The sequence below is a fragment of the Dipodomys merriami genome, unplaced genomic scaffold (assembly GCF_024711535.1).
Source record: "Dipodomys merriami isolate MVZ:Mamm:240054 unplaced genomic scaffold, mDipMer1.0.p SCAF_72, whole genome shotgun sequence".
NCBI lineage: Eukaryota > Metazoa > Chordata > Mammalia > Rodentia > Heteromyidae > Dipodomys > Dipodomys merriami.
The window spans coordinates 1,627,155-1,642,163 of record NW_027206313.1 but is presented as its reverse complement, the minus strand read 5'-3'; the positions used below and the strand labels follow the sequence as shown (position 1 = coordinate 1,642,163).

Genomic DNA, 15,009 nt, shown 5'->3' with positions numbered 1-15,009 from the left:
TCAACACCTTTTCAAAATCTTTAATCCCCTCTTAAATATGCATTCCCCACTTCAGATCAGGAAGCGTCTATGAGAATTTAGGTATTCCCAGTTCAATCACAGCTTGAGATGTCATCAAAATCTCTATTACACCTTTATCCTGTCTGGAGATACTTTAGGGATACAGTCATTTTTTTTCTTCACTTTTGAAATCCTTTTCCCCCCATCAGGCTGTCTTTAAGTCCTGTATTTAAAGGAAAACATGCTTTGGCTCTTATTTTCTTTTTTTCTCAGCTCCTGACATTATGATCTTAAGTACTTAGTTTCTATACATTCTAAAATGTCACGAGAGACTTATGGTTTGATTTTACATGGAATGTGCCATCCTTTTTGAAGTCCTACATCATTTTGTTTACTACTTAACCACTGCAACATTATGAAGCCTTAACCAGCCTATTATCAGCGTCTGTTCACTATCAGGAAAACTCTTTTGTCGCTGGCTTCCGTCACACCTTGTATCTGATTAACACACTATAGGATAACACAGAGCTACATAGGTCTGTTTTGTGTTTCGAAGTAACTGATGGGAAACAGATTTTCCTTTCTCCTTTAATGTGGCAGCCCCCTAATTGAGACTGTAATATGGTTTATTTAATACAATTTTTGTACTAAATTAAAGCAGGTCTACAGTAATTTAGTTGCTCATTGAGATTTAAGGCAACAGCTGCTAGAAAATGCTTCTTATACCTTAGAAAATATTTTCCCAATGGTATGTGTATATATACACATTATTGTATAATTAAACACATATAATAAAGTTGTTGACTTTAATGCATATATAGACTTATTCCAAGTATCGACCTTTGGTCTTTACTGGGTATTTTGTAAAGCCGGCGTTCAGGTACAATTACCTCCTCACTCAGCTTGTGCTTATAGCAGGGAAAGCTAACCTGTGAAATATCATGTCACAAGTCAGACAACAGAGTAAAAAATGTAAATAATTAAAAGATATGCAAGTTAAAATTCATGATTTTTCTCTATTATGCTTGGGTCTTTTAAGTTCAGTTGTAGCCAATTAAACAATAAAGTAAGATGAATAATGAACAGGCAATTAATATACATACACATCCATGTATACGTACATTTTTGCGTATACTTAAAAGTCTAACAAGCTGGAAAAATACCCTGTTTTTGCCTCTGTTTATGGAATATAAAAATGAACTACAAAAGAGGATCAACCAAACTTTTCTCATTAAATTCAATTTAATTTTATAGAATTAAGTGAACCCCAGAAAAAAAGAAAAAACTCAGAAAACAAAAAAAAATCCAAACTTACACTGTGAAATTTTGAATTACAAAGGCTGAAAAAAATCCAACCAACCACCACCACCACCAACAAAAACAACCCAAGAATCAGCTATACCCTGGAAAGAGGACTGAAGAAGTTACTGTCAACAGCTCACCTGAAAAATCCCTGTTCTGTGACCATTCCTAACTTCATGTCAATTAAAAGTGACTATCATCTACCAATTTTATTCATTTTTTATCCATTCCCTGCAATTACAAAGGCATCTTTTGAGTTCTCTGCCTAACTCAATAAAGCCTTTACTATATTTTCTTTTCATTGTATCATGAGATACCTTTTAAGATGTTCTCCCTTACTGGAAAGACTACTAATAAATCCATGTTTCTGTCTGGTGCAGGCTTTTCCAGATATCTTTGTGGGGATTCTAACATTAATAAATAAAGAGGCTATTTAAACCTGTGCTGATTTATCTCATTTTAATGTGCCAGTCTTACTAAATATAATTGTCTGGCTTTAAATGGAGATATTAGTTTATTTTTCCAAGTTTAAAATACTAGATGTTGAGTTATTAAAATATATAATCCATTCATGATCATAATTAAGAGTTATTGAAAAGAAAGAGATAGTATTTCAAAATCTCAGTAATACAACCTATGTTAGTACAAAATCTACAGCCAAGTCTGTTGCTGGCTAGAAAGACATGAAACATCATTTTTTTTTTTTTACCAGAAAAACTAGTTAAATCTCTTTTCTCATAAACACTGTCATAAGGACAGCACATCTGCTGAGAGGTTCAAATAGGACACTGTTTCTGAAAGAGTAGCTCATACGTTTAGGTAACAGTCCTGGAGTTCTCCAAGTTTAGACTAAACTTTGATATTCAAGAAACTTCAGGTTGCTGAGCTTTGTATTCTTAATATCTATCTTAGTGTTGGAGACATAGTATATATTGAGTAATCACGTTTTAGGTATTTGACATTTTAGGTAAATGTGGGAGCTTTTGAGGTTCTTAAACACAACACAAATTTGAGAATATGTTGAAAAGTCTATCAATTTTAGAAGCTCCTTAGATCAGATGTGTAGGTTCTGCTCTTCCTTTGAAGATTCCCAATGCTTGGAAGATAAAGGCAGGGTCAACTGCCTTGTAATCTTGGTAGGTTAAGTTGCTGGGCTTCTTTCTCTTGGCCTTCCTGCTTTCCTCTGTAACTGCCATTCCCTTCCTCTCAAAACTGTAAGTAACCTAGACAAACACTAACAACTTACTGATGAGTCTAGAAAGACTTCATCATGTAATACAAGTAATGTAATCCTCCTCAGCACACAAAGTACTACCACCACCCATGTTTCAAGTTATCAATTCAACCCTTGGGACCAATTATTTAATCAAATCATCAGTACTGCAATATATGCATAATTTTAGAGACAATCCTTTACTTGCACAAATAAGGCTTGCACAAATAAGTGACAGAAATGTTTGTAACCTTAAATACAAAGGTCTTTGAACTACAAATAGGTCCACTCCAGATTTTGAGCTTTTAAAAATAGCTCCAATCCCCGTACTTCAGATTTCTTCTTCTTATACAATATAGTCAAAGTTGGGAATATTGACAAGCCACAATCTAGCAGAGAGAAGAATCCAGAGACATCATCCACTCCTACCCTAAACAGGGTCACTAGTGCTTACTACACACAAGTTTTTGTGGTCTCCTTTGATAAGTATTTTTGAGTGTTTCAGCACCTTTGTTATATTTAATTAAATTCTGCTAATTTCCTCTTGCTTTATTCTTGAAAAAGAGTCAAGATAACTATGAGGATGAGTTGTGATAAAGCAGGCTCAGACACTCTGGTGTAACTATGGGTAGCTATTTCTCCAGTGGAACTAGGAGATGTTTGTATGTAATACAGTAAGATGGCTTATTTCTCAAACTTCTCAGCAAGCTAACAATGCAGCTTTTGGTCTGAGACTAATTTATAAACTTAGACCAAAACCCAGGCTAAACAGAAATTTAGAATATGGATAATTACCAAGTAAGGCATTTTAACAATAGCAAAGGTAGCTTCCTATTTACTAGGTAAATGACATGATCAATTCCTTTCAGTTTTGTCTGAATTAGTTTAGTGCCCTGACATGAAGTTTACCAATGCCAAATTTAGCCATTTTCTGGAACAATTTCAAATGTAAACTATAAACAGTATATGTATGGTCAAAATATATCCTCCAAATAATGTTCCACCGTTTAACTTCAAATAGTAAACAGATTATCTTCCCATGCCACTTCAAAAAAATCAAGAAGAAAATAAAACAACAACAATAATCAACAAAAATAACAGTTAGTTGTCCCAAGGAAGGAAAATGTTGGCCCAGGTAGTTAGTCTACATACAAAGTCCTCACCTATGTTTCAGGGTTAGTCTAGCTTAAACAGAAATAAACTGAATGACCATCATGTGGTAAATACATCCCCATATATATTTTCTTTAATCCTTGTAATAGGTCTCTAAACTTTAGAAGTCTTATTATATATAAATGTAGTCTTCAAAAAGTTAAATGAGTTGCCTGAAATTATTTAGCAGGTAAAGGAGAAAAGTAGTTAGCTGTATCCTGATATGATTAGCTTGCCAATTCAAGAAGGATAAAGATTCAATTTATGGCCAGAACCGAAACCCAACTAGGAAGAGCAGAAAAATGTTTTAGGATCAATAATTTCATATTAAAGATGAGCCAGTGTCTTGAACCTTGTAGTAACGGACTAGCACAAGGGCTATTCTTTCAGTAGAATGTGAGATGTTTCCACAGTGTGGTGCCCTTCTATTAGCTCTACTAGATTTCTAAGAAATTCAGCCATGAATATGAGCCAGGTGAACAGCATAGCCAGACTTCCAAATTACCCACATGTGGATACTTTTAATAAGTCTCGTTTTCTTGTAGTAAGTTTTTCGGAATAAAGTTTTCCACAGTGTGAAATGATCCATTATTCCATGGCATTATATCAAACACTTACTCCAGTATTGGAGATTTATAGAGAGATTAGGTGAACTAAATTGCTCAATTTACTTGCTCCAATTTTTTTAAAATACTAACTCAAAAGTGATCACACAGAATCTTAGGGATCTACGCAATCAGAGCTAGTTGTTATATTACCAATTTAATTTTGCTGATTCTTCTTTGAAGTCCTCACATTAACAAGGCTCCTTATGATAATAAACATAATTTTCTTTGTAGCTCTACATTTATAATGCTGACTAGGAATTCTAAGTACTTTCAAGTAGAGTATGATCTATAAAGCAAGACAAAGACTGAAAAGCTCATTGGATTCAGAAACATGAGCTTACTTTAGTGAGCACCATTTTAGTGCAACAATGAAAGAAGACAGGATTAGCATAGGTTGCAAGGAGGACAGAGGAAGGAAAGAAATCAGACAAAATAGGATTTTAAAAAAACTTCAGTTTTTGGAATCAGAGAGCTAGAACAGTACCTTTTTAGAAAAGAAAAGAGGATGTATTGTGGAGTGGTCTCCAGTTTGAGATAAGAAACAAGCCCACAATTTATATGAAATGGGAATCAAAATAGTTTCAGTCATAATATACTTACATTTTATGCCATATATTTTTATGGTTGAACTGAGCCAAGCTTCTGGAGCTAGCTGACATTCTAACCTAAAGATACCTCGAATGTAAACCTGCAGCTATCTTCCGTTTATATGTCCTCACATAGAGGTGAAAAGTATGCTGAATGGATGCATAACAAACTAACAAGTCTTTTGTCATTGTTTAAAGGAAGATAATCACATGTGTGGATCTTTAACATGTTTGTTATTCTTATATTATGTACTTTATATGTAATGACATGGTGATCTATTAGAAGACAGTACATGGCAATGAAATTATTCTTTTGGAGTATTAAACATTCTGTACTCACAAGCCATGCTACCCTTTCTCTCACAAAATACAATATCGTGGTAGAGCAAAGATCTATTCTGGCTTAGAAATCAAATCTCTTGGTCATTTAGTTCTAACTCTGTATGAAGTATATTGTCAAATCTAAAAGGTAGATGGCAGGCATCAAATAGACACATTTCTGAAATACGGTACGAGAACCTGACAAGACAGCTCCTGCTAGGAACTGTTCACCTTCGTAATGAAGCCACTAACAGAAATGCCAACTATGAAGTTGTTTCTTGATCATATTTGTGTAAAAAGCTAAGTTAAACTTTTTCCCCTTAGGTCTGGGACCAGAACCTGCTGCCACCTGCTCAATGCCTAGTGCTCTACAACCGAGCCAAGCCTCCAATCTCTAAGTTAAACTTTTAGAAGTACTGAAGAGGTTGTAACTAAGGAACTAAAAACTGTTGAGCTAAAATTCAGCTTAAAGAAGGAAGCAAGTTGTATATGCTAAAGGTAAAAAGAAAACAAGTCTACCTATATACCAAAAATTCTGAAATAGTGGGAAAAAACTTAACAAAATTTGATTCATCTTAAAAATTTAGTTGCCTGATTTTAGCATTGATTTATAATTTTTTCACAAATTGTCATCAAACTTCCTGCTATAGAACAATTTCTCTGAAAACCAAGTGTTTCCAAGATGACAGGTAGCTTGTCCAACTTGGAATATGTACAAGCCTCTTTAGAGTGCCCATCATTAAAAGTCAAAAGTCACAGAACTTATCTTTAAAGAGTAAATTCAGTATCACAGAATTTCTAAAGCCTTAACCAAAATACAAAGTTGATACTGAAGGAAGAGTTCAGAACATTTACCAAATGTTCTATTATACTTAGTGTAAAAAGAATACTTACCGCTATTATATCTAATGTATTGTCACAGACCTTCCTGATTTCATTATTTTTATCATGCATCAGGTCTATGAGATATGCTGGAGCTTCTGAATAAAAATGGTTAAAGATAAAAACTGAACTGTGATTATGACACTTCAATTAGAAAATCCCACAAGTCTCTAAATTTAAATGCTAAGCGGAAATTTTACTTCATATTTTAATGTAAAATCATTGGTACAAGATGACCGAAAACACTATTTAATTTCTGTAAAAAAAAAAAAAAAAAAGGTAAGCAGAGTAGAGACATCAAAAGAAAAAAATGTAGGTAAGAAGAAAACAACAACAACAAATATCGGAAGTGTAAGGCCATTGTTTTGAGGACAGGAAAATGATGAAAATCAACAAAGAGGTAGCTGTTGATCTGTGTAGCTAAGGTTACAACTTTCTTCTTTTTACTTTTGTTTTCATGCCAGTACTGGGGCTTGAACTCTGGGCCTCACATTATTGCTGGGCATTTTCACTCAAGGCTGGTACTCTATCATTTGATTTACACCTCCACTTCATGGACTTTTCTGCTCAGGTTGGTTTCAAATCTTGATTCTCAGATTTCAGCCTCCTCACTAAGATTATAGATGTAAGCCACTGATACCCCATGTCCCCCTATCCTAGAATCAGTTTATCTATTATGGTATAAAAGTTCAAGTAAACTTACTTCACATAAAAATGAACAACAGAAAAGAATCACATCCAAACTGAACTAAATGATTATTATAAGAACAAAAAACAAAGGGAGATATGATAAAAATATTTTCACTAGAGAAAGCATTTTTTAAAGACAGAGATTTAAAAATAATAAATACATATATGAACAAACAACACGAAGCAGAATTAGAAAATTCAGAGAAATAATTCAGAAAAGAACCTAAAATAAAGATGAAAACATCTTTTCAAATCAACACTAAATGTAAAATAACACAAAATAAATGCAAAAGAAGCCACGAGAAATAGAAAGCAAAAAAAGAAAACTACAAAATTAAACAAATAAAAAGATCAGAAAGGTATAGACATAAAGAGCTAATATAATAGAAACATAAAAGAAGAAAATGTAATTGAACAAAATACTAAAAATTACAATTCAAGACTATTTTTCAGATATGGATTAAAATATGACAAAACTCCATATATGCAAAGTATATTTAGAAAAATAACTTAAGAACAACTCAAAATGTAGTGAAACAGCTTAATTGTGAAGAAAACAAATATCCTGGTAAAGGCTTTTTTAGGGAAAGGAAACTAACCTGTCATCAGACTTTAGGGAGAGTAATACTAAACAGACTAACTCTAGACTTCTCACTGGTAGCAAAATGCAGGCCAGGCCAGCGGAAAACTGCCTAGTGTCAGCTATATTCTGCTAGGCTAGTACTGAAGAGGGCAAATTTGTTATTCCCAGAGATCTACCTTGTCATTTGTAAGTAATATTTCTAAGTATAAAATATTTCACTTTGGAAGACAATCAACTCAGAGGAATAGAGGACTACAAGAAAAAGTAACGAAGACATTGAATGGCAACAGAATGCAGAATGTTCTTTAGATTGCACTATGCTAGGCACAGTGGAAGATATCTCCATTGCAGTTAAGAGAAAATTCCTGAGGTGTTTTGCAGTTATTAAATACTTGACATATGGATGATAGCCAAAGTCATTTGAACAGATGCGCTTTCCCATACAGAGTAAATAAGATTAGAAGAGGACTAAGTAGTCCTAGGAACCTCTGAAATTTAAGTTAACAGAGAAGGAAGTTCTGAAAATGTTTAAGCTTCTAGGAATCAAAATTAGACAAGTTGATAAATTGTTCTCATTAAATTTTATCCACATATAGATTGAATATTCTTTATCCAAAATGTTCGCAAACAGAAGTTCCTACTTTCAGATTATTCATTTCAGTTCTGGAGTATTTAGTTTTACATAATGAGTGTTTTGGGGAAGAGACCAAAGTCTAAACATAAACCCATTTCTATATATCTTATATGCACAGATTGAAGGTAATTTCTGTGCACTTGTGTTTTGACTGTAACTGTTTACATGAAGCAGATTTCTACCAAACATTTCAGATTTTGGAGCATTTTAGATTTCTGATTTTCAGACTAGGGATAGTCAACCTGTGCTAACTTAGAATAAACAATTCCAATGGAAAATACCCTGTGAGCTAAACTTATTTCCAAGACCCAAGATGTATGTTTCCTTAATGTGCAAAATGTAATTATATAAAAGTTGAAAGGATACGTGTTTCCTTGATTATAACATCTCTTGTGGCTTGGTGGAAAACCATCTGGTAGAAGACGTAAATTATCTGACATACAAATTCATCATCTTCTTGTTGAGCTGAAAGAGGAAAAAGAAACTTCACATGAAAGAATACTATACTCATGGTATATAAGCAAACAGAAAAACATTTTAGGTAAAAACAAAATGAGTAAAACTAAAAGTGAGGAGCAAGTAAAAGGCAATTAATTTAAATTATTTGTAATACCTGGGTAATATATATCATCTGTACCTAATCAATAAACAAATTTCATAATGACATGTTGTCAGAAATTATATTAGAAAGGTTCTTGGTAGTTACATAGACAGGTGCTTATTTTGAAATAGGAACACAAACATCAAGATTTTGAAAAAAAAAGCTTTGTTATCTCTGAGGTTAAACTACACTACTTGAGATAATTCATATCAAGAGATCACATAGCTTGAGGAATTTGGGGACAAATCTGGTTTAGGAGCTTAAACTGGGGCTTGAACTCTGAACTCTAAGATCTTGCTTGGCTTTTTTACTCATGTCTGACTCTGCTATTTGAGGCATGTCTCTAGTTCCATCGTTTAGCTGGTTAATTGCAAATAAGAGTCTCTTGGATTTGTCTGCCTGAACTGGATTACATCCTCCTGAGTTGCTAGGCTTACAGAAGTGAGCTACCCCAACTGAGCTGAGGAAAACAATTCTTAAAATAGATGACACTTTCTAAATTTTAGGTTTTTGTTAGAAATGACACAATCAGGCTGGGATTTAGCTCAGTGGTAGAACACTTTATGCACAAGGCCCCTGGCTTTGATTTACTAGTTCCACGAAAAACAAAGGACAGAAGAAGAGAAGGTTTGAAGGAAGGAGGGAAAGAAAGAGAAAGAACTGGCCCATCATAAAAAGAGATATTTTGTCTTGTTGAATAATACTTAAAAAACTGAACTTTACATACTGGCATAAAGTATTTTAGTTTCTATCTACTTATAGTGATAAAGTTATATAATCAGATCAGCTAATTAATAAATGGTTAATATTACACAAATAATTTAACATAATTTCAGAAATATAAATACTAGCTACAAAATTTGATTTGCTAAGCTTATCATCAACTCTTGGTCATACAGTTCCATGATATGTTAGAAACACATTTCCTGACTGACACAGTATCTAACTAGTTGTAGAGTATATTGTGGGGTCCTTAAAGTTCAATCTGTCCTAAATGAGCTCTTTCACTAACTTCCTAAAACTAACTAGGCTGAAATTTTCACTATTAATTATTCTCTTGATACAATGCTCTCTACTTAATCACAAAGTTTTCTTTCTTAACCTTGAAAAACCAATATATACTTCCTTAAAAGAATATCACATAGTCTATGATATAATAACCTCACACCAGAGAACATCAAAACACTGTAAAACACTAAGCTGGCTTTGTTAACTTTGCTTAATCTACAGCTAAATTCTCTCAAGTCACTGTAGGAAGCAATTGCAGAGCATAGAATGCTTCAACTTTCACCAGCTCTCCATGAAATCTTTATTCTCATTTATTCTACCATCTTGCCTTCACCCCCCTCAACTCTCTAGTATCTCAGTATCTTAATTACTTCTGATATAAAAACGCTCTGTGAGAAGGGTATATTCAAAGTAAACACATATGGATCATTTTAAAAGGAATACTTAAAAAATACGGCAGGGGCTGGCAAGGTGGCTCAGTGGTAGAGTGCCTGCCTCGTGCATGAGGCCCTGGGTTCGATTCCTCAGCACCACATAAGCAGAAAAAGCCAGAAGTGGGCGCTGTGGCTCCAGTGATAAAGCACTAGCCTTGAGCTGAAGAGCTGAGGGACAGGGCCCAGGCTCAGAGTTCAGGCCCCACAACCGACAAACAAAACAAAACAAGAACTACAACAACAACAAAAAAACAGGCATTATGTCTATTAATATATTGTGTTAAAAGTTTACAATGCAAATTTTAAAAAATCAAGACAGAAAGGTATAAAGTACTTTAAAAAGCATTTCATTCCCCTGTCCATATCTAACTGATCAATAAACACAAACAGGTGCTCAATTTCATTAATCATTAGGGAAAGGCAAATTAAAACTACAATGAGATCACACTAAGAAGACTACAATTAAAGGAACAACAATACTCAGAGTTGTAGTGATACAGAACAATTGTAACCCTCCTACTTTGATTTCTTGGCTGAAAATTCACCCAGCTACTTTGGTAAACAGATTGGCAGCACTTATTAAAGCCAATCACATACACACTCTTTGGCCTAGGAATTCTACTCTGATGTATGTATCTAATAGAAATGACTACATATGTTTACCAAATAAAAAGTTTAATATGCTCTTAAGGAATATTATTAAAAATAGTCTTCCCCTAAAACAAACTCCACAAAACTTAGCCCTACTACCCACGGACAGTACAAAGGAAATGATATATTTTTATAATACAGTACTATACACAGCAATAAAAAATGAACAAACTTCTGTAAATAACATAGATGAGTCCCACAAATATAATGTAGGACAAAATAAACCAGATTTTACTTATGTCAAGTTAAAACTCAAGCAAAACTAATTTATCTATGATAAGATAATGACCACTTTGGTGGAGGTTGTAATGATTGGGAAAGGAAATAGGTACTTCTGTGAGACTGACAATTTTTACTTCCCTATATGGGTAAAACAATATATTGTATTCCTTAGATGCCTCACATTCACATTTTAAATTTTAATATTACTAGCTGCTGTTAAAGTATAAGATGCTACAGAACTTGGCACTGATATTTCATTTGTGTAAATTCTGTGTGGATTTTGGAGAACAATGTGCCCTGGCTTTGTGTGAGCAATACAAACTCAAGGGTATGACTCTAGGCCTATGATGTCTACTGTAGCTACATGCTAGGACAGCTAATTACATGAAAATTAAATTAAAATTGTGGTTCTAGCTGGGCACCAGTGGCACACACCTGTAATCCTAGCTACTCAGGAGGCTGAGATCTGAGGATCAAGGTTCAAAGCCAGCCCCGGGAAGGAAAGGCCATGAGACTCTTATCTCCAATAAACCACCAGAAAAACAGAAGTGGCCCTGTGGCTCAAGTGGTAGAGGGCTAACTTTGAGCTGAAGAGCTGAGGGACAGCACCCAAACCCAGAGTTCAAGCCCCACAACCGACCTCCCCCTCCAATAGCATAGAACAATTTCATCAACACAGAAAACCAACATGCAAAGTTGGACAGAAAGCAGAAATGATGCAGTACTATTTGTAGGTAATTGTCTATACAATTATTTCTGAATTACTTTATGCCAATATTCTTAACTTTGCAACCTAAATCTCTCTCAAATTTCTCTATCCAATCTTAGTTTATTCCTTGCTTCATTTGGTTTCTTTGAGATAGAGTCTTGCTATTTAATCAAATTCACTACAGACTGGTCTGAAAATTACAATCTCCCTGTCTTGCCTCCAAGAAGCTGGAATTACAGGTATGTACCTTCGCATGTGTTTTAATTCATTTTCCTAAATTAACTATATAATTTAAGTTTCTATGATTAATATAACAAAGTAATGTAATACTCTTTCATGTTGCAGACTTTGAGATTTAAATTTTAAAATAACATATTTAGACATTAACATGAAAAACTTTAATTACCATTGAGCAATTCAATCAGTGCAGGGATTATCCCAGATTTAGCTAGCAGTGCAGCACAAGAATCATCCATAGACACAGTTCCAATCATTATCACCACTTCTAAAACGAGGTCATCTTCTGCAGTACCTACGAAAGGCAATTGTAGAAAATTTTCATTAATATGTCCTGATTGACACCTACTTGTATCATCAAAACTTCAATGCATAAGGACAATGAAGCAGTAAAAAATAAGTTCCTGTGAATCTTTGACATAGTTATAAATTTTTCATTTTGCCAAATTTTCCATCTTTGCTGATGACAACTTTGAAAATACTAGTGAATGATAACGTAGGCAGAAAATAAAGTATTTTGAATATTTCAAAGAGCTGTGTGTGTGTGTGTGTGTGTGTGTGTGTGTGTGTGTGTGTGTGTAAAAGAGAGAGAGAGAGAGAGAGAGAGAGAGAGAGAGAGAAAGAGAATCTATCTACTTGAGAAGGAGGTGGTATTTGGTAACTTATAAAGAGACAACTAAAAAAGTTTTAAGAAAAAGGGAAGGGAAACTAATACCAAGAAAATATTTTGTTAAGGAAATGAGATTATATAGGTAAGACAGGACAGTAGAACCTTTTTGAGAATGGAATTATGGTAAGAATATACTTTGCTTAAACAACAGTAACCACAGTGTTACTTTAACAGCTTTATCTAAAAAAAATAATTATGCAAAAGTGAAATACTCAGCACAGACCTGGCTTTAGTTTATCCTTAAGGTATGGAACTAACTTGTACTCCTTCAGAACCAGTTCCCAGTCTAAATCTGGAATGGTAAGATTTGCCAGAGTTCCCAAACACTCAATCACAAATTCCTCCTCTTCATCGCTGGAGATCTGAGCTGCAAGGTCCCCAACATAATCCTGAGGACAGCAGAATTTCAACAGTTAAAATATTATCTCTGAGAAGAGCAAATGTGGTAAGTTTACCATGGGAAAAAACATAAGTATCAGAAGAAATTCTTAATGTTTAATACTCTGGACTTAGCGTCCTCAGAGAGCCTCCTGGTGATGCCCACAGAATGGAGGTTTTGAGAATAGACAACAAACCCAAACTACCACCTTCCAGTGCAGACTGGGATTTCCAAGAGCTAAACTTACAAGGAGGTTTAAAACGGAAGAGCCAATTTAGTCATGAATATTTGATTAGAGCTCAGTAATAATTCTTTCTAAATGTATGAAGGTACAATTATCAATGTACAATTTACAACCATCAGATCCACTTTACTAGAAAACAAAGAAACTATATTTACAATAAACAGCTTTTTGGTCGGTCCGTCATGCTGGGAAATGTTCCTAATCATTTTCATCAGTAACGGGTCCTTGAATTTTAGGGCCCTTTTCATGAGCATCTTCAATCCATTTCCTGAAACAAAAAGCAGAAAATTCCCTAAGAAAATTAACTTTTTTTTTCTTTCTTTTTTTTTTTTTATTGGTCAGTCGTGGGGCCTGAACTCTGGGCCTGAGTGCTGTCCCTCAGCTCTTCAGTTCAAAGCTAGCGCTCTACCACTTGAGCCACAGCTCCACTTCCGGCTTTTTTTTTTTTTTTTTTTGCCTATGTGGTGCTGAGGAATCAAACACAGGGCCTCATGAATGCAAGGCAAAGCGCTCTACCACTGAGCCACCTTCCCAGCCCTGAAAATTAACTTGTTTAATGATTTTTTTGTTTTGTTACAAAAATTTACATCTAGTAAAATATTCAAACCTTAAGTGTCAAATTAGATTTAGATAAATGAGCACACTTGTGCAACCATACTGTACAATAACACATAGGATCTATCTCCTGCTCGCTCCAGAAAGCTCCTTCTGTGCCTCTCCTAGTAAATCTTGTTCTCCAGATACAATCCTTTCTTTTTTCCTCCTCCTCTTCTGCCTTTTCTATTTATTCTACTTAAAATACAGTTTTATTATCTACAAGTTCATAAAAATAGGCCTGTACGGTTTATGATCTTTTGAGTTTGGAATATACACCACAAATTTAAAAAAATACTTATAATCCAGGAAAAATTATACTTCTAGAAACTTATCCTAAGAATAGAAAACAAAAATTCAGAGAAAGGTAAATATAGTGATTCATGCTCGTATTCCCAACAGTGGCCAAAGGCCCTCTATTCAAGACCAGTCTGGAGGCAAAATTCAGAGAAAGAATAATTAGTACAACATTATTTGTAATACAAACAAAGTGCCAAAAAACTACATATAAAAATACTGGAGCCGAGCGCTGATGGCTCACCTCTGTAATCCTAGCTACTCAGGAGGCTGAGATCTGAGGATCATGGTTCAGAGCCAGCCTGGGCAGAAAAGTCTGTGAGACTCTTTTTTTTTATTTTTTATTTTATTTATTATTTATTTTATTTATTCAGTCGTGGGGCCTGAACTCTGGACCTGGGCGCTGTCCCTCAGCTCTTCAGCTCAAGGCTAGCGCTCTACCACTTGAGCCACAGCGCCACTTCCAGTTTTTTTCTTTTTGCTTATGTGGTGCTGAGGAATCAAACCCAGGGCCTCGAGCATGCAAGGCAAGCGCTCTACCACTGAGCCACCTTCCCAGCCCTGTGAGACTCTTATCTCCAATAAACCACTAGAAAACCATAAGTGGCTCTGTGGTTCAAGCAGTAGAGTGCTTGCCCTGAGCTGAAGAGCACAGGGACAAAGCTCAAGCCCAGAGTTCAAGCCCCATGACTGACCAAAAAAACAAAAACAAAACAAACAAAAAAATGGAATAAATTATGGCAAAATTGTTTTATAAAAGTATTTAATCATGTAAAATGATATTCAAGATACTAAACGTAAAAGATAATCATGAGAATTACCTTTTTATTTTAAAATAAAAATATAATGAATCATTAAACCAATTTGACTTATATTTATCTCTAGGTGTATCAAAGATTTCATTATTTTTCCCCTTTTTTAATTTGTACTTTTATGAACATTTACTACATCTTCTGCCTTTCTTTCTTTCCTTCTTTCCTTGTTTGTTTTG

At 34.4% G+C, this 15,009-nt stretch overlaps 1 protein-coding gene across 3 annotated transcripts in view; it reads right to left on the bottom strand.

The window, feature by feature from the left end:
• The window catches only part of LOC138818195 (kinesin-associated protein 3), a 117,465-nt gene that overhangs the window by 43,004 nt on the left and 59,452 nt on the right, over positions 1-15,009 (bottom strand). For all 3 annotated transcript variants that reach the window (XM_070009153.1, XM_070009155.1, XM_070009156.1), the window contains exons 13-17: positions 13,283-13,395; positions 12,728-12,893; positions 12,004-12,129; positions 8,339-8,437; positions 6,078-6,163 (exon numbers count right to left, since the gene is read on the bottom strand). In XM_070009153.1, the coding sequence (XP_069865254.1) occupies positions 6,078-6,163; positions 8,339-8,437; positions 12,004-12,129; positions 12,728-12,893; positions 13,283-13,395 (590 nt within the window). The remainder of the gene's footprint in view (positions 1-6,077; positions 6,164-8,338; positions 8,438-12,003; positions 12,130-12,727; positions 12,894-13,282; positions 13,396-15,009) is intronic.